The sequence below is a fragment of the Strix aluco genome, chromosome 2 (assembly GCF_031877795.1).
Source record: "Strix aluco isolate bStrAlu1 chromosome 2, bStrAlu1.hap1, whole genome shotgun sequence".
NCBI classification, from domain to species: Eukaryota; Metazoa; Chordata; class Aves; order Strigiformes; family Strigidae; genus Strix; species Strix aluco.
Window position 1 is genome coordinate 133,860,572 of NC_133932.1, and position 18,840 is coordinate 133,879,411.

At 46.3% G+C, this 18,840-nt stretch overlaps 2 protein-coding genes across 4 annotated transcripts in view; one reads left to right on the top strand and one right to left on the bottom strand.

The window, feature by feature from the left end:
* Window positions 1–2,620, bottom strand: part of USP35 (ubiquitin specific peptidase 35) — a 29,051-nt gene extending 26,431 nt beyond the window's left edge. The window contains exon 1 of the mRNA XM_074816417.1: window positions 2,526–2,620. The gene's annotated coding sequence lies outside the window, so the exon portion shown is untranslated. The remainder of the gene's footprint in view (window positions 1–2,525) is intronic.
* KCTD21 (potassium channel tetramerization domain containing 21) lies at window positions 1,951–17,056 on the top strand. 3 transcript variants are annotated; one of them, XM_074816419.1, is made up of 3 exons: window positions 1,951–2,040; window positions 4,548–4,810; window positions 10,988–17,056. In XM_074816419.1, exon 3 carries the CDS (start codon window positions 11,018–11,020, stop codon window positions 11,798–11,800), a length of 783 nt encoding a protein of 260 aa, XP_074672520.1. In that variant the 5' UTR covers window positions 1,951–2,040; window positions 4,548–4,810; window positions 10,988–11,017; the 3' UTR covers window positions 11,801–17,056. The 3 variants fall into 3 exon arrangements, with proteins under 3 accessions (XP_074672520.1, XP_074672521.1, XP_074672519.1); XM_074816420.1 differs by lacking the exon at window positions 1,951–2,040 and adding an exon at window positions 3,494–3,759; XM_074816418.1 differs by lacking the exon at window positions 1,951–2,040 and having other exon boundaries at window positions 4,051–4,810.
* The last annotated feature ends 1,784 nt before the right edge of the window (window positions 17,057–18,840 follow it).

Below are 18,840 nucleotides of genomic sequence, written 5' to 3' on the forward strand. Positions count from 1 at the left end.
TTGAAAACCTCACAGAAGTGGCAAATATTCCAACACCTGTCTTTATCCTTCAGTAACAGCTGCAAAGTCCAAGCTAAGGCAGATTTAACCTGAAAGGGGTTTGGATCTGGACTGCTCTGAAATTGACCCTCACTCTTAGGGTCTTTTGGCTCCCTATGAGATGGGATCATCCCTGGGTGCCTCTCCCCAGGTCAGCTTCCCTGAGGAAAACCTGAACCCCTCTTGGCCAGTTTCCCATAACAGGATGCTGCTTTGTAAACAGGTTTGCAAAACCCTGCAGGCACCGGGGGAATGCACACACACCCACTTGCCAGTGTTGCTCCTGTATCTCTCCCCCTAAGCATCCCCGTGTAGCCTGACCCCCTAAACACCCAAACCCTCAAGCATCTGTTCTCCAGGGTTCCCTCCTGCATCCTGACCACAGACCATCCCTCTTTCTGAGCATCAATCTGGGAATCTTGAATCCTGGTCCTCTCTCCTGAACCCCTCCCTCCAAGCGCCCCTCCCTCGATCATCCTTCCTCCATCCTGACCCTCCGAGCAGCCCTTACTCCATGCATCTCTCCTGCACACCTCCCTCCAAGCCCTCTTCTACATCCCAACCCCCGAGTATCCCTCTGAGTAGCCCTCCCAGGCATCCCTCCTGCATCCCCTTAGGAGCCCTTCCTCTGAGCAGCGCAGTTCCTGAGAACCCCAACTGCATCCCAGCCTCCAAGCATCCCTTACTCCCAGCTTCTTCCTGCATCCTGACCCCTGAACATCCCTCCTGCATCCCAACCACTAGGCATTCCTCCCTCTGAGCATCCATCCTGCACCCCTTCCTCCAAGCATCCCTCCAGCATCCCAATGCCCGAGCAGCCTGATGCCTGAACATCCCTCCTGCACCCCTTTCCCTGAGACTTCCCTTCTGCCTCCCGACCCCCGAGCATACCTCCTTCTGAGCAGCCCGACTCTGGAGCACCACTCCTGCATCTCTCCCCCCGGAGCACCCCTCCTGCACCCCACTCCCTGACTACCCCTCCTGTACCCCTTTCCCCGAGACTTCCCTTCTGCCTCCCGGCCCCTGAGCATCCATCCCTGCAAGCAGCCCGACCCTGGAGCACCACTCCTGCATCCTTCCCTCTGAGCATCCCCCCCACATCCCTCACCCCGAGCACCCCCCCTGCACCCCTTCCCCTGGAGCACCCCTTCTGCATCCCTCACCCCGAGATGTCCTTCTGCACCTCTCTCCCTGACTATCCCTTCTGCATTCCTTCCCCCAAGCATCCCTCCCACACCCCTTCCCCTGGAGCACCCGTCCTGCATCCCTCACCCTGAAAACCCCTTCTGCACCCCTTTCCCTGACCACCTCTTCTGCATCCCTTTCCCCCGAGTATCCCTCCTGTATCCCGACCCCCGGAGCACCTCTCCTGCATCTCTTGCCCCGAGAACCCCTTCCGCACCCCTTTCTCTGACTACCCCTTCTGCATCCCTTCCCCCCGAGCATCCCTCCTGCACCCCTTTCCCGAGCATCCCTCCCACACCCCTTCCCCCGGAGCACCCCTCCTGCATCCCTCACCCCGAAAACCCCTTCCTCACCCCTTTCCCTGACTACCCCTTCTGCATCCCTTCCCCCCGAGCATCCCTCCTGCACCCCTTTCCCGAGCATCCTCCTGTATCCCCTTTCCCGAGCATCCCTCCTGCATCCCGACCCCAGAGCACTCCTCCTGCACCCCTTCCCTAGCACCCCACCCCCCCGCACCCCTCCCTCCCCCTGACCGCCCCCCTCCGACACCCCCTTCCCTCCCTCCCCACCTCTCCCGCGTTACCTCCCGCCGGGGCCGGGGCCGGGGCCAGGGCCGGGCCCGTCAGGCTGCGGCGTGGCCGGCTGCGATCCGCAGTCCTGCGGGCAGCTCCGGGGCAGGGCCGGGGGGAGGCGATGAACTACAAATCCCAGCGCGGCCGGGCCGGGCCGAGCCGTGCCGCGCCCCCCGCTTCCTCCTCCCGCCGCCGCCTCCGCCTCCCGGTGAGCGACGGGGCTCGGCGGCTGGAGGGGGCGCAGGTGGGTACCGCGGCGGGGATGGGGTGGGGAAGGGCCGGGCTCACCCCACCGTAACCCTCCCGAGGGGGGGAAACTGAGGCAAGGGGGGGGGAGGGGGGAACACTGGTGGTTGGGGAGCCGCGCTGCTGCTCTGCGGAGAAACGCTGTGGGATGAGGAAGGACGGGTGACCCACTGCTTTGGGGGCCTTTGGGGCTTTTTTTTTTTAGTGTTTTAAGCTAATTTAATAGTGTGAACGCCTGGCTTTGTAGGGAGGAGCCTTACCTATGGTTCCCCTTAACAGGGTAGGGCTCAGCCCCACTCTGCAAACTTTGCAATCCCCCCCACCAGCTTTCAATGAAACATCTCCAAAATCAAAGGGTTTTCAGCAGTTTAGCAAATCCAAGCCCTGTATGCCCAAGCTCAGGGCTGGCTCTGCGGTGAGGCCGGCTGGGTGACAGGCATGAACCATACCCTGCAGAGGGTCGAATTCTTGGATGGCACCTACCTTGTTAGGGTTATTGTCGAGTGGTTTTTGCTAGCGTGCAGCTGCATCCGTGCTGGCAATTAGCCGCCCTCTAATTGCAGGGGAGCCCTGGAAGCGATGGTGTCAGTGGGAGATGGGGTGGAAGCCGGATTGCTGAACCAGCCCGTGTGTGCATCAAGCAGTACGCAGGTGGTGGTCTACCACGTGTGTGAAGGAAGTGGTCCAGGAAGGAAATAAAGAGTATCTGGAAGATACTCCAAGGGTGCCGAGGGATATTCGTGTGGGTGCTTAGACAGGACATTAGAAATCAGGGAAAACCTTTGCTGGGGCTGATATTAAATTGGTATAATGGACTGTATAAAGGGTTACATCAGCTGCTTGGAAGGAAAAGTGATGCTCCTGCTGCCATGAGACTCCGAACGGGCTGGTAGCAGTGCCCTCCTGCAGTCTGCGTTGCCCACACAGCAGCCCCTGAGCCCACGGGTATCAGGGGTCACACCAGGAGAGCGCCAAGCACCGCAGCGCTTTGGCTTTGATTCTCCAAACCTCACTGCAGCCACATTTCTCTGGCTCTGCACTCCCTCTCCCCCTCCATCTTGTCTTCTGCCGTTCTTCAGTCGCAGTTAACCTTCATTTTGTTCTCCTCCTCCCCACCGTGCACCACTGCTTTCATTCCTCTTCTCTCAGGAGGAACCTGACCTTTGTTTGATATCGCTCCTTCCTCTTACTAACTGGGCACCAGCTCTATTTTCCTACCCCTGTCTCTCTACCCCTTCTTTTTTTTGCTTAAATTCAGCATCTGCAGAGAGCCGGACGCACAGCCTTTAGCATTCACCTGCATCCCTAAGCAGGCAGCCCAGGCGATGCTCAGAGGCATCACGGTGCAGGTCTGGGAAGGGATGAACACACAGCATCGCACCCACAACAAACCAGGGACGTTATGAAACTCCCGTTCACGCTTTCCTGTTGTTTGTGCATCTTGTTGGCAGAGGAGCATTTTCTGTGTCTAACGAAGCATGGCTAGAAAATTAAATATAAATAAATATAACCCACTGGTGGCTAAACAGCTGCTCTCCAAAGGTGGATAGTCAGTGTGTCTATCGGCGGGCATGGCAGCTGCTGGCAGATCGATACCAATCCTGTCTTGCAGCGAGAAGGCAAGGGTGAGCCATCGTTTCCTGCCACACGCCTGCTGGGAATTTGAGTCCCGTCCTCCCGGAGCTCGTCACCCGTGTCCCCCGTGCCAGCCTCGGGGGTGAGCAGCCTTTCCCCAAACACCAGCTGGAAATTTCCAGTGGCTCACAGTAGTCCCAAAACAAAAAGCAGTTGCCGGCCCCCCTCCAGCACTGCATTTCGGGATATATTGCCCCTGGCAGACACACCAAGCTCTGCCTCACTGACTGGATTTTAAGCCTTTAAGTGCTGCACTATATTGGAGGGACTGATATTAACCAAGCGTCCAAAATTAGTTGGGTGCACCCTGCAGCGATAGGAAAACATAAGTTTTCATCTCTAAGATTACTATAAATAAGCATATAGGGTGTAGAAACCGTATTGTAAATGTTTAACCTTTTGTAGCTGAGATAAATAAACATGCATCAGGGGTACGTGAAGGGACAGTGAATCTGTCCTTGGGACTAATTTTGTCCAAATCCTTCCTTAAACTCAGCTCTCACTTGGTGCCTGCTGGCTGCTCCTGGCTAAGTGGTCAGCTGAGGTTTTTATCTCTCTTTTTTTTTTTTTAATCCGCTAAACACTATTTATTTTGTTTCTGTGCTCCCTTTGTTGTTCTTTTGTTATTATTTTTCTCCTGTCTTTCATGGGGTGATTTCTAGACTTCAAACTGCCTCGTCTGCAGTCCCCATAACACAGTGGGGCACAAACTCCTAGCTGAGGGTCTCGATTTTCTCTGTGAAATCGTTCCCTTGAGAAGGGACAAGACATAAAACTGGTGTGCAGGTAAGAGTCACAGCAAGTGCCGTGGGGCTGCGTGTGCCTAGATCTGGAATTCACAATTTCATGAGGTTTTTTTTTTTTCCTCAGGATTCGGGTGTTTGTGGAAACTGGCATTTTTACCTCAAACTGAAACATGAGTTTTAGTAAGACGTGATGGAGCAAAGCAATATGTGCCAAGTGTGGGGAATCTGGGGCCAAACCCGAAGCAGAACCAGCATTGCGGAGAAAGAAGTATCTTTGCCTTTGTGTTTGCCATTAATGCACTCTAATGAAGCAGACGGGAGCCCCATCCTGCAACCAACCATCCACATCCTACCGAACCACATTTAAAGTCTCCAGCTGCCATACAGGTGCCCAGATATTTCTTTTTTCCTACCTCCTTTTTAGCTGAAATCAATCCTGCCCCTCCCGATGCAGAATTACTTCCTATAATGCATTACCTGATCTGTCTCTCGTAACATTTATCCAGCTGATGTGGCTTTCACCAGCTCTCTTGGGCAATACTCAAAAAGCCAGAGAGGTTTTTAGTCTGGTTGTAATTCCTGATGCTTAGCAGAAATGGTCCCCGGCTTGCTTTAATTTTATTGCCACTTAGGCATCCTTCATTGTCCCAGCCTAAATAATTAATCTCCGGGTTTTTTTTGCTGTGTGTCTATTTTGCAGTTCATTGTTACTCCTTGACTATTTCTTAACAAAGCTGCACATATTTCATCTCTTAAATACAGGTTTCCAAAATTTTGGTCATGAAGGGACGTTTCACGGGTGAGCTATTGAAGGCTGCACTATAAAATTAACCAGCAGTGAAATTCCTGATGTATAAAATTAAAACCAGGGGCAATGACTGTGTAAATGGCCACATATCACTACATCTGGCTGGAAAAGACCCTCTTGCTGTCACAGCATCCATTAACGGCTATTTCAGGGGATGCTACAACTTTTAATGCCACACATAAAGGTTTCAGAGGCCATAAGCAGCCTGTGGGATGGACTTTGGAAACCCTAAGGTGATACGTCATGACCCACTCCTACCAAAATACAGATTGCTCTTACTTTGCTGCTTTGTGTTTAATTTCATTAATGAGATCCTCTGAAGGACACTAGGATCAGCCTGTTAACCCCGTCTTAGGTGTTGCCTCTGAAATCCCAAAGAATTGGTTCATTTTCCTTTGCTGCCATTTGGAAAGTGAAATCTGTGTTTGCAGTCAATTACTGCTGCTACTCCTGAGCAATATTTTCCCAAGAAATACTTCTGTTAGGGTTTACCTCTCAGGGAAATCAAGGCATTGCTACACATTTTCCCAAATAAAAATTTCTTGTTCTATTTTTTTATCTGTTTAGTACCTTTTCTCTGCCCTGCTGGTGTTTATAGGTTCAGCTAAACTAGTATTAGCTTTAGTTTGTTATCGCAGTGAGTTTTCTTCAGATCCTCAATGAGACTCTTAAACAGAACCAGGCATACCATATCTCTTTGGTGTTTTATAAACTGGCTCTTTCAGGGTAGATTATTTTTAACTGGAATGATTTAACTTATCATTTTTTATCTGAATAAATAACCAGAAAAATCCTGCTAAAAATTGTCTTTATATGTAGGTATATGTCTTAAGGAAAGATCCATTTCTCTCTGAAAACCATATAAATATATCTTTAGACTTCCCATTAAACTGCATTTTTTGGCTAAAAAGGGGTAGACTACAGCTGTACCCATTTTCCAGAGTGGTTAAGTACATAGTAATATTTGTGCCATTTCTTTACAATTTATTTATGTTGGCAAATGGCGACTGATGCTTATTTTTTTGGATGATTACTTGTACACTTGTGGGTTTTGCCAAGTTGGGTGAAACAGGCACTCAGTTAAATTACGTATACAGAATTTTATTTATTAGCTAATTAAAGCGCTCTTAAATGTGATGAATCCGTAAGAGGGGAAATAAGCTTATCCAAAGCTGTTCCACATTCAAAATGATGAAACAAAGGAAGTGTTGTGATAATGAAGGAACTGAGCTGATGGTTCTAAATATGTGAAAGCATTGATAAGTGAAAACAGGTAGATTTTTGGTATTTCACTGCTGTGTCAACCCCCATCACTCTCCCAGGTTCAAACCAATTATTTGGTGAACTAAATGGGATAGGTCTTTTACAGCAATGTTCTCTATGCATCTGTTGAGGATGCTCCTGTGAGTAAAACCCAAATTAAAATTTACAAGCTCCGGTCAGTTGAAATGCTCAGATGCTCAGACAGCAGCTTCTGTTCAGGAGTTTGACTTTTCTAAAAAGTTCACCACTGCTGGTTTCTCTCAGTTTACATCATCGGAAAAGATTATGACTTTAAATCTAACTGTAGATTTTTTTTCCCCATGATATTAAATACATCTGTTTTTAAAAGAAAGAGGTATTTAAATAAAAGTCACTCTAAAAGCACAAAATAAATCCTGTGCTCTTTGGCCAAATTCACATCTTCAACTCTCAAACTAGATCTCTAGCTGATCTGATTTGGATTAATTTTAAGTGCTACTTGGGAAGGCAGCTACACGAAAGGCTTTACTGTAATTATCTGCTTCCAAGAACTGTGACCCAATTCATACTTGTCCTTGGTGACTGCAGGTTATAGCCACCCATGTCCAAGATCTCTTGGTACCTCCTCTTTGCAGAAATGTCACCAAGCAGAAGTGATTTTTGTGGTGCATTCCTGGAGAACCTTTATATTGCATCAGCGAAGTACCCAGGCCTGATAAACTGGGGTCAGGACTGCAAATGCTGGCTGAGTGAGCAGAGAGAAAACTGACAACCCATTTAATTTAAATTTTTACGAGTTTATGAAAACCTTTTTTCATTAACAAGTTTATAAGAAAAAAGCAGCAAAGACTGACTTTCTTTTCCCAGCTACTGTCAAGTACATTGGTTGGTCAATGCATTAAGTCCAGGTTGATGGTGAATCCAGTAGACATATGCGTGCTCACTTGTGCTGCACTTTTGGGTCTTCCGAGGTTGCCAGACTATCAGATTCATCTTCACACTAGGAAGATATAAACCTGCAAGTAATGGGATGAATTAGGCAGAAGCAGATGATTAACTTGTCATATGTTGATTCCATTTTATGAATGACAGCTGTGGACTAGTTATCCTGCAGCCTTATCCATGGGCCAGATGTTTGCATCATTAAATGTTAGAAATTTAATCCAGTGCAGGGGCAGTGGGGAGGTCCAAAATAAAAGCAAGCTTGTGTCCTGGGAGACTGCAATCCAGCTTGTGTGGGTCTGTAGACTGCAAAATAGCCATAAGCAGAACAGGCTGGTCAGGGCACATGTCTGAGCAGCATCCAGAGGTGGGAGAGGAGCAGAGCCCACGTGGCGAGGGGTAACGCTGTGTCTGCTGAGCTCTGTGCTGCTACACCCACAACGCTTCCAATGCCAGAGCTAAAGCTGGGTCAAATTTCTGATGCTGTTACTGGCAGCATAGATGTGGTCTTCAGCTTCAAAGAGCTCATGTTACTGCCATATTTTGTTGGCAGCCTCCCTTTTGGGACTGCCGATAAAGACACCAATTACAAGATTCTCCCCCTCTACTCTGCTCTGGTGAGACCCCCCTGCAGTGCTGGGTCCAGCTCTGGGGGCACCAACATCAGAAGGACACGGACCGGCTCGAGCGAGGCCAGAGGAGGGCACGAAGATGCTCGGGGGGCTGGAGCACCCCCCTGTGAGGACAGGCTGAGAGAGTTGGGGGGTTCAGCTGGAGAAGAGAAGGCTCCGGGGAGACCTTAGAGCAGCCTCCCAGGACTGAAAGGGGCTACAGGAAGGGGGGGAGGGACTCTTGATCATGGGGGTAGGGATAGGATGAGGGGGAACAGTTTTAAACTGAAAGAGAGGAGATTTAGGTTAGATCTAAGGAAGAAATTCTTCCCTGTGAGAGTGGGGAGGCCCTGGCACAGGTTGCCCAGAGAAGCTGTGGCTGCCCCCTGCCTGGAAGGGTTCAAGGCCAGGTTGGACGGGGCTTTGGGCAACCTGGGCTAGTGGAAGGTGTTGCTGCCCGTGGCAGGGGGGTTGGAACTGGATGAGCTTTAAGGCCCCTTCCAACCCAAACCATCCCATGGTTCTATGATGTTTTAATATTATCTGTTCAGATTGGACTGAAACATTTGCCTCTCATTCAACTTACATAGCCAGTGAGTCTTTGGATCAGAATAAACCTAGGGTGAATGTTGAGTTTGAAATAAAAATCTGTTATCTTTGGACCATCTGGTCTTTAGGTCATGACTCTTGACAAGGGGCTCTGCCAAGTGAAGCCTGTCATGTACACAGTGAGGGAAACATCTCCCTCTGCAGCTGGCAAAGGCTGGCAGAGAGCATGAGAAAACTACTGCTGTGATGTAGATAAGGGCAGGCTTGGGCTCAAAAATCTGAAAACATGACCTATGAAGAAAGAGCAGAAAAATTCGGGTTGTTTAGTCTAAAGCAGCCTGAGGGGTAGCAGAGATGGGAAGCAACAAACATGGCCTTTGGGGTCACTGTCAGTCCTGCTTGTACAGGCTGTGGTATTTGCAGGGAGATGTAGGGAACGCTTCTGTTTGATGAAACCTGAAAAAAAATAAAATCCATTTTAGGCTGTTTTTGTGAATGTAAGACTGTGCTTGTAGCAATGCTTTTACAGACATACTGGAAGCCCTTATGGGACAAAATACATGGCAGCCACTCATACCACAGGATTAGACTAGTTGAAGCCTCTGGATGATCGGTTTTAAACAGCTCTTGACTCTAAATTGGGTAGAAGTCTTCAAGAGTGGGAAGTACACCGAGGCCACCGTGCTAAGGGGAGTTTAGCACTGGAACAAATAGTTTTTTCTAGGGTGTATTTGGCTGAGGTTAGTCACAAAGATGGTGTTTGGTCATGGGCATAGATGGGGTGTTGTGTTGGTCTATGCGTGCATCTTTATTTGCCCGTTTGGGTGGATACATGGGACAAGGGATACACGGGCAAAGCACTCAGATTTAGAGATCTGCTTCTTTCAGTTAATTACTGTGCCGTGAGATATAGAGTGTGTGCTAAGGGCTAAAACGGGCTAAAGAACAGAGTGGAATGTTAGTCTTAAACTAGAAGTGAAATACAGATTCTCCTTTGACCTGTTCATTAGCTGCCCTAGGTTAGGCAAGTTTTTCATAGCAAAATGTGCTTGCTGTCTAGAGGCGTATTTGTTTTAGGGTGCCATTAACACTATCATTTGGGTTTCAGCAGCCATAAAAGAATTGATATTTTGGCACAAGATGACATCTTCCTATCTGTATTTTGCTGTGACTCCAGAGCTGATAACAGTGTCATAGTGTCTATGATTATTCCATGACTAGTTAGGAAAGTGCCTGCACTTAAGTTTAATTTCAGGGGAGCTGTTTGGTGGCTTTCTGTTGAACGACTGTAGTTACTACAGCAAGACTTACGTCCTACCTCTGTAAGCCAACACTGATGGCTTTCCTGCTGATTAAGTCAACAATAAAACTGGGAATGAACTGTTGATTGATTCGGATTCAGCACACAAGGAAAAACAGATTTGCAGGTCCTCAGCTGGCAGGAATGAGGACCCACCTTTTCAAGGCAGCTGAGCTGATCTGCTACGTAGCTCCTTCCTCTTCCCTGCCACCAGTCCTGGCATTCCTCTGGTTCCAAGATGTAACAGAAACATATCCTGAATAGAAAATTATTCTTTTTCTCCCTAAAGTGGTTCACTACAGGGTCAGATGAGTGCCAGAGCTGGCATAAGGGAGGAGGAAGGTATGGTGGAGGGAGGTATGTCCCTTCCAGAAGCAGTGACGCTTAACTGCGCCGTAAAATCGCATCCCCTGTCCGTCTCAGCTGATTGCAGAGGAGCTGCGTGGAAACTACGTCAACTGGGATATGGCCCCAATTAATTAGGAAATGTTTTCTAAGGTAGAGCACGTTGGAAGGAGAAAGCCTGCTGGTTTTTTTTACTGAATGGAACTGCAGACTGTCACATGCTTACGGCAGCACGGCTCGCTGGCTCCCTGCTAGGCTGACTGCACTCACATGTGTGTCAGGGGATTCTGCTGCAACAGCTCTGCTGCTTTAATTATATCTTCAGATGCCGTAGAAGGTGTTGGGATGTGTCCAGTTCTTGTGCTGTCCTTTTTTTCCCCTCTAAATTCTGTGTTTGCGAGGGAGATGGGATCGGGTGAGCACAAAACACAACTCTCGCTTTGAAGTCAGCAGTTGTTCCGCTGTAGGCATCCATGGGAGAGATTTCACTTTTAGCATGATTGTAAAGTTTTGGAAGACTCGATTTCTGGCACTAAACTGAACTAAGCAAAGTTCTGTTCAAGTCTGTTGGGAGAAAAAACATCCTTACGCTCGTTCTCAAGATACAACCTCCAAAACCAATTCCTCACTTCTACCTTCTATGATGAATTCATGCCATGTAGTTACCCTTATATATTTAGGACTCTATCTCTGTAGTTTAACCTTTCAAAAAGGTAAATGCAACTAAATGTGTGGTGTTGGATTATTTTTTTTTATTTTTTTTTTAGAATTAGTCCCAGCACCGTGACTTTTCCGTCATGTCAGAACCAATCACGCTCAATGTTGGAGGTAAACTCTATACCACCTCTCTGTCCACCCTGACCAGCTTTCCAGACTCCATGCTGGGGGCCATGTTTAGTGGGAAGATCCCAACCAAGAAGGACAGCCAAGGCAACTGCTTTATTGACAGAGATGGCAAAATCTTCCGCTATATCCTGAACTTCTTACGAACTTCTCACTTGGACCTCCCTGAAGACTTTCAGGAAATGGGCTTACTTCGACGGGAGGTAGATTTTTATCAAATTCAGCCCCTGATTGAGGCCTTGCAGGAGAAGGAGGTGGAGCTTTCTAAAGCAGAGAAGAATGCCATGCTCAACATCACCCTCGATCAGAAGACCCAGACTGTTCACTTCACTGTCCGAGAAGCACCCCAGATCTACAGCCTGTCTTCCTCCAACATGGAAGTGTTCAGTGCTCATATCTTCTCCACATCATGTCTGTTCTTGAAGCTTCTCGGTTCCAAACTTTACTATTGCTTCAACGGAAACCTCTCTTCCATATCCAGCTACCTGCAGGACCCCAACCATTTGACCTTAGATTGGGTTGCAAGCGTGGAAGGCCTTCCTGAAGAAGAGTACACCAGGCAGAACTTAAAGAGACTCTGGGTGGTGCCAGATAATAAGCAAATCAATAGTTTCCAGGTGTTTGTGGAAGAAGTGCTAAAAATAGCCATGAGCGATGGTTTCTGCATAGATTCTTCGCACCCACATACTTCAGATTTCATGAATAATAAGATTATTCGCCTAATTCGATACAAGTAGGAATAGCTGTTTATTATGGTGCCAGCATGGAGATAACACAGGTTAAGTGTTTCCCTTTAAAACACACTTACAGCCTAATTCAGAATCATGCTTATCTGGATTAAGAGTCACTAACAGGGAGATGATTTTCCTTTAATGTATTTACCAATACGACCTTTCAGAATATGTCCATATTCTAGATGGAAGGAATATTGTCTAGCACCTGAATTAAGGACTGGTTCTGTCTCTGCCTCCACCTCTGACCTGCTGTACAATTGTGGAGAAAATCACTTAACTTCTGTCCTTCCTACATTTTCCAGTTGGAAAATCGGAGTGATCCTTAACCTATATTGCAAGGGAATGTGAGGGTTCAGTAATCAAGGTTTGGAAGGTATCTGGAGAACGGATGCGGTGAAAGATGCCACGGAGCTGCAGTGCAGCAGACAGCCCCGGGGGCACATTTTCCATGTCTTGCCATATCACCTGTGCAGAGCATCCAAGCAGCTTGGTTGGATCCGCAGAGAATCAGCCTCCCCACGTGCACGCACTCACTACAGCTGTAAAGGGTGGTGCAAACAGCAAATGAGTAAGGGATTCCTGTTTCTTTGGGTTCAGCAAAGGATTTCTGTCATCAACTGAGCCTGGCTTGGGTTTGTTTAACCCCGTGGGGAAGCCCCTGCTCCGTTCTGCTTTCACGGAAGCCGTGTTTGAACGATGTGACTGGCACAGGGAATGACTGAGGAAGCCATAGCAGAGATAATGGTGTTCCTGCAAACTGAGAAGACAGTGGCTGGTAGGGGAACTTTGCTCTGAATGCTCTTAAACCTTTACTTTTACATTCCAAAGGCATCCAAGACAACTCCTTTTCTTTCTCTTACAATGTTATATTTGTCTGGAGGATGCTGCTGAAACTTTCTGAGGTGGAGGCAGATTTGGGGGCACAGGCCCCCGAATAAATTCTAAATGTTTGAGCCTCTTCCACCTGGACACGGCCGCCTTTTGGGCACATCTCCCTTCAACAGTGCCTGGAGTGCATGGGATGCTCTCTGGGTAGGATAGATTCCATATGAAAAGACAACATTCCCATCAGGTTACACCTAGTATTTTTCATTACAAAAACAGAGGCTCACTTTTCCTACCCCGGTAGAATGAGCCATTTTTATATCATTGTGAAATGATCAGGTCGCTAAGTTAGCATTTCACCCACTTGCTTGGCTTCAGCGTCAGATTGTCAGAGGTGAGGCAGTGGGAAACCAGAGATGATGACAATGGTCAAGCTTTCCTACACACCCAGTCTGTGCTGCCATGAAGATCATAAACCACTAGCTGCGTGTTGGCTCTAAACATTGTTTGTGCCACATTCAAGGTGGTTCATTCTCAGCTAATTGTGTTTAAGAGTATTTTAGCTGTCTTTCCCTAACCAGATAGTTACGTGTACATGAGAGACCCTCTGGCACACTTCCCGTTATCTCTAATGAGATAAAAAGGAAAATGCAATAACCAAGTTTTTCATTTAGAATTTTAGTGCTTCCAAAAGTTCTTAGCACAGGGCTGCAAAGCTCAGTATTGCTCCTGTTCTTGTTTCCCAAAGTAACTCGTCTGTCCTTGCATTAAGCTGACCTGTGAACAAGCATAAAGAAGCATTTTGTTACTGTTGTAAAAAACTGTGAGATAAATGTATTTCTACTGTCCCAAGCTGTAACTGCATGAACCACACAAACCAGCATGCTGACAGCAAAACGCACATTCTGCAGCTATTCGCAGCCTGTTATAAACCACTGCCCCTGTCTGACTTGGTGCTAAACCAGCACGATTTACGTGGGACCATGTTGTTAGGAAGCGCTGACTGGGCTTGAAGCCCTCAGAACCATTAAACCTGGCAAGTTCCGTGAATTTTGAGGATTGTAAACAGGGTTTTGTGGCCAAATTCCAGCTTGAGTCACCATATTCTTCTAGTTTGAGTTGCATCAGGAAGAACTCTTTTTTTTTTTTTTTTATTCCCCCATTCCTGTCCCAAATTACAAAGTGGGAGTGATCTGTTTCAGGGGTTGCTGCATGCCACTGACAAAGCAAAACAGCTCTTGTGTGAATCTTATTTCTGACATGAGTTTGCCAGTCAGTTGGACATTCACAGTGATGATCTATGCATGTAATATGACTATAATCTGTAAAATACCATACAAGAACCCTCTTTCATCAAATCTATGCCTTTGCTGAATTTATGGTAACAGAGCTTTTGGGGACTGTTGACAGTATTTCTTTTTAACTCACACCCTCGAGAGTAGATTTCTAAATTATCTGTAATGGGAGTTCTTGTATATCAGGACTAAAATGATACTTATCTGCAGTAATTTGTTTCCTGTCAGCTTGACTTTTTCCAGAGATAAGAGCAGTGGGCTTAAATTTCATTTGGAAGGTGGGAAGAAGTCTGATCTACACCCTTTAGAGCTCTGGATCAGTACTGCTCCATTTTGTTTCAGCAAAATAAAAATATTCCCTGGGAAAGTTGAATCATTACTGCATTTTTCTGGTGAAAGGCAAGTAAGAGGAGTCTGTAAAAGCACTATGCATGGCTTAATCTAGAACATTTACTCGTCCCCTTTTCTTCACACGGGAGCAGCACCCACACTAAAAGCAGTTATACAGGTTTTTAAAAGTATAAATGAGAAACGAAGAGTGCCCCAACCTGGCCTAGACAGTAACTGGGGTAATTCTGCTGACATGGAAATATGGGTTTCAATCCCCACAGACTGAGGAGGGAAGTGAACTCAGGTCTTCTGGAGTGCTTTAACCCACCATTCTATTATGCAAAAGATGAATGACTTGAATACACATTTACCTGTGCTCATGTAACTAAATCAGGCAAAGGTATGGCTGGCCAAAAATGTCATTTTTTAATATGCAGAGAGATGCAAAATATCTCTCTTCTATATGCAGAAAGATGCAAACTTTCCAACAAGTATAAAGATATGGGTGAAGACAGGCTTTGGGAGGAATAGGAAAATTTCAGATACCTCTAAATTACTAAGCAGAATAAACATCTTTAAGCATGAGATACTATTTATAATGCCACAGTCGTTTGGCATGCTAATCGAGTATGTGAAATAAGCAATAAGTGAATCACTTGCGATTGCAGTCAAACATATGTTATACAAAGGCCGTTGCTATTTCAAAGTACACACTAAGCTAAATTTATAGCTGCTCCTTAATTTTGCAGTCTGTGAGTTACATTATAATGACTGTTTACAGGAATGTTCTCCCTCCAAAACATTTGTTCCCTTTTTATGTAGATAGCTGGCTTTTGTTTACCTGCTTTTTCTGAGCCCTAGAGGTGTAACTTGCTTCTGTTTACCAGTCAACAGCACTAATGGTTCTTCTTCTCAAAGAGTTTTCCTGAATTAAAGAAAATTGAACATGCACAGAGCCATATTAAGTACAGTGCAACCCCATTGCTAGTCATGCAAAGCACTTGGCATTTATTAGCAGTAACATCTAAAAATTATTTCACTGTTGAGTGTAATACTCTCAGAACAAACTAATTTTTTTCCTGTAAGGGCCTGAAAACAAGGAAAGGATCTAGTGAGGTTTTTTCCCGTAAAGTCTGAAGAGTGCTCTCTTCCACATCTAGGTGCATAACTCCTGTTCTGATACTGCCATATGGCTGTCTCCCTCAACACCTTCTTGTACAAAACGAGGCTAAGCCCTGCACTTTTTTTTAAAAGGACTACATGCTGAGAGAGCCACTGAATAGAGCAATCGATAGTGTTAGAGCAGAAAAATACCAGAGTTAGGGCAGATGATAAGTTATTAGCTGCAGTCTAATGGCATTTTCAGATATGGGCATGTGCATAGCACAGTGGGATTTTTTTATATGACAAAAAATTATGAAGTATCTTAGTGGAATCCAGAAAGAATCACTCATGGATTTCTCTGTGTGTTTTTAGGCTTGATAGTTCTTAAATATCTAACAATGTCCAGTTATAATGAAGGGACTGAAACCATACATAAATATGAAGTCATCTTTGGTTCATGCAGCTGTTAAGGGTCAGTAGGAGTTGGTGGGAGGAACGTTTGTTGCTGCAGGCAATGGAAGGGAAATAAAAGAAATAGATGTACAAAGTTAGACCTGAAAGAATTCACGTTAACAAGAAACCCAGGGCTTAGAAGGGAGAGAATAAAGAATCTTTATGTGTTTGGGAAAAAAAAAACAGCAAGGTGACAATGGAGACAGATTTTTCTACAGAAGGAGGCTGTGATTAGAATGACTCACTGGTCCTTTCCAGTTTTAATCTCCTATTATGCAACCTAAATATTGGTCATGCCAAGAGTTATGCTAGTAACTTGTCAGGAGCAGACAGCTTTGCTTCAATTTGCATGTGCTTTAAATCACCAAACATATGCACTGCTGTAGTTACCATATTTTAACTGGGTTGCTGAGTATAAATTGCTGCTTGAGTTCAGTGGCAGTAAATACCTGCAATCAATTAGATTTATTCCCAGTCTAGGAAAGGCTGGTGGGGTCCATATATAAGGTTGATTGGAGTGATAAATCCTGCCTTCAGCCGTAGACTTTGGAAAATAAATCTAGGATCTTCTGATACTTCACAGATAAATGGAGAAGTTATGAAGAAGACTCCTTTGGTGAGTTTCATTTTCATCCCATCCCTTTGTATTTGGTGTCACTGCTCAGAATTTCAATATATTTTGAAATATGTAACTGCCTTGATGTAATGACTCCCATATCCACACACTGATGGACACAAACATGCAGGGTACAAGCAGTGCTAGTATGTGGCCCTCACAGTACAAGTCTTGTATGTGAATTAGTACAGGCAGTCATGCAAATACTGTGTGCAAGAAGGGCTGGATCGAGCATAAATATGCAGATCATGCTCTTAGATTCACTTGGGAATAACACAAGGGATGGTTTCCCTATAAATTCAGAAAAAAAGGAGCTACAGGAGAGGGCTGTATGGAATAATTCCTTTTATCTTCCTCTTGTCATTCCTCTCCCTCTTAATTTCTTGCTCCTATTCCTAACAGTAGGATTTTCCCGTTGATCAGAATTTGGTCCCTAATTACTAAAAGCCCTGCTTTTGAATTAATACTATTTGGAAAGTGTCAAAAGATGGGTTTTATTTCTTACCACTTTCATAGAAAGCCTGTAGGGCTATCACGTTTAAAAATCTGGTTGCATTTCTCTGCCTGTAACTCTTTTGTGAACTGTTACTAATATGTATTTTAGAAAACAGTAAATAAAATGTGAATGAAGCAGGAGATGCTCTGCCTGACATACATTTCTTGAGGAAAGAGCATGCAGTGATGCTTGCTGAATCTGTTCTTTTCCTCTCTCTAAGGATTTTATACAGTGCATCATTGCAACGCTTACCTAGACATCTTCGTGCCTGAGAATTGTAGGAAGCTCCCCCCCAAATTAGTGCGGTTGTAGAAAACTTGGATGAACAAGCCTTCCTAAATAATGGAAACCATTTTAAATGCATTAGCTCATTTATGTTTCAAACATTTAGAAACAGAGGATTAATTCCTCCATTTCTCTTTCTTAAACCCTAATGCTTTACTGCTGTTGGACTTGTCTCTAGTCCCAGAGTTTGAACAAACCATAATATATTGCTGCGGTATAAGAAAAAATAAGTTTAACATATTATCTGTATGATTTCATGCAGCCCCTACAAGGTACTATTCCTAGATAGATGAAGGTTTGCTGTAAGGAAGTGAAAAGGCATCAGCCTTGCATGCATCCACCCTCCAACCGGCAATTTCTTCCAGGTATTAAAAAATTGAGCTTATTCCTCTGGAAAAGCACTTTAAACCTTGAAGCCAGCTCAGACCCCTGTGACAGTGGTTGGAGATAGCACCTCCCTGGAGCAGAGCTAACCTGGTGTAATTTTGAAGTGGTTTCTGCCCGATGCCAGGCAGCTCTCAGCATGAGAGCTGCCATAAATTCCCCCATGCTCTCCACCCAAGTCACCCACAAACACTGTTTCTTGGCACATGGTGGGACACTGTTTCTGTGTCCCAAATCAACATGGTTAAGCCCATGCTGATGGCAATAGCGGCGTGATGGGCTCCCCGGCACCCTGCCCCACATTGCAGAGGGGATGCAAAGGAGCATCCAGAGAGAGATCCTAAAAGATTACCCAGATCAGGGTGAGCCAGAGCCCTCCGTCTCCTCAACCATATCCCAGGGACAGGGGAGGCTCCTGGAAGCAGTGGCTGATGTTGAGCCCTGTAGGAACAGCATTTCTCAGCTCTAGTAAATACAGAGGAGCATGAAGGGATGGAGTTGGGGCTGATGCCAACCCTGTGTGAGACCAGGGATGATGGCACCGCAGCCTAAGCCCAGGCAAGTACAGGCCCACAGCGGCCCCACACCACCCAACCCAATCCCACATCACCCAGGCCCAACACCGCCTAACGCCGTACATGGTCCCATAGCCACCTAACCCCACAACACCCAGGATCACCAACCACCCAACGCCACTGCTGGTCCCACACCACCCAACCCCACATCAGCCAGGCCCAACACCACCCAGAACCACACCTGGTCCCACAGCCACCCAAACCCATGTAATCCAGGGCTACCACTGCCCAACACCACCCAGCTCCATACCTGGCCCCACACCACCCAAGCCCATGTAACCCAGGCCTACCACCACCCAACCCCATGTCACAGAATCACAGAATCATTCAGGTTGGAAAAGAGCCTTTGGATCATCGAGTCCAACCATCAGCCCTACTCTACAAAGTTCTCCTCTACACCATATCCCCCAACATCTCATCTAAATGACCCTTAAACACATCCAGGGATGGTCACTCCACCCCCTCCCTGGGCAACCTATTCCACTGTCTGACCACTCTTTCTGGGAAACTTCTTTTCCTAATGTCCAGTCTGAACCTCCCCTGTTGCAGTTTAAAGCCATTCCCTCTTGTTCTGTCACTAATTCCCTGTGAGAAGAGACCAGCACCAACCTCTCTACAATGTCCTTTCAGGGAGCTGTAGAGAGTGATGAGGTCTCCCCTCAGCCTTCTCTTCCTCAAAC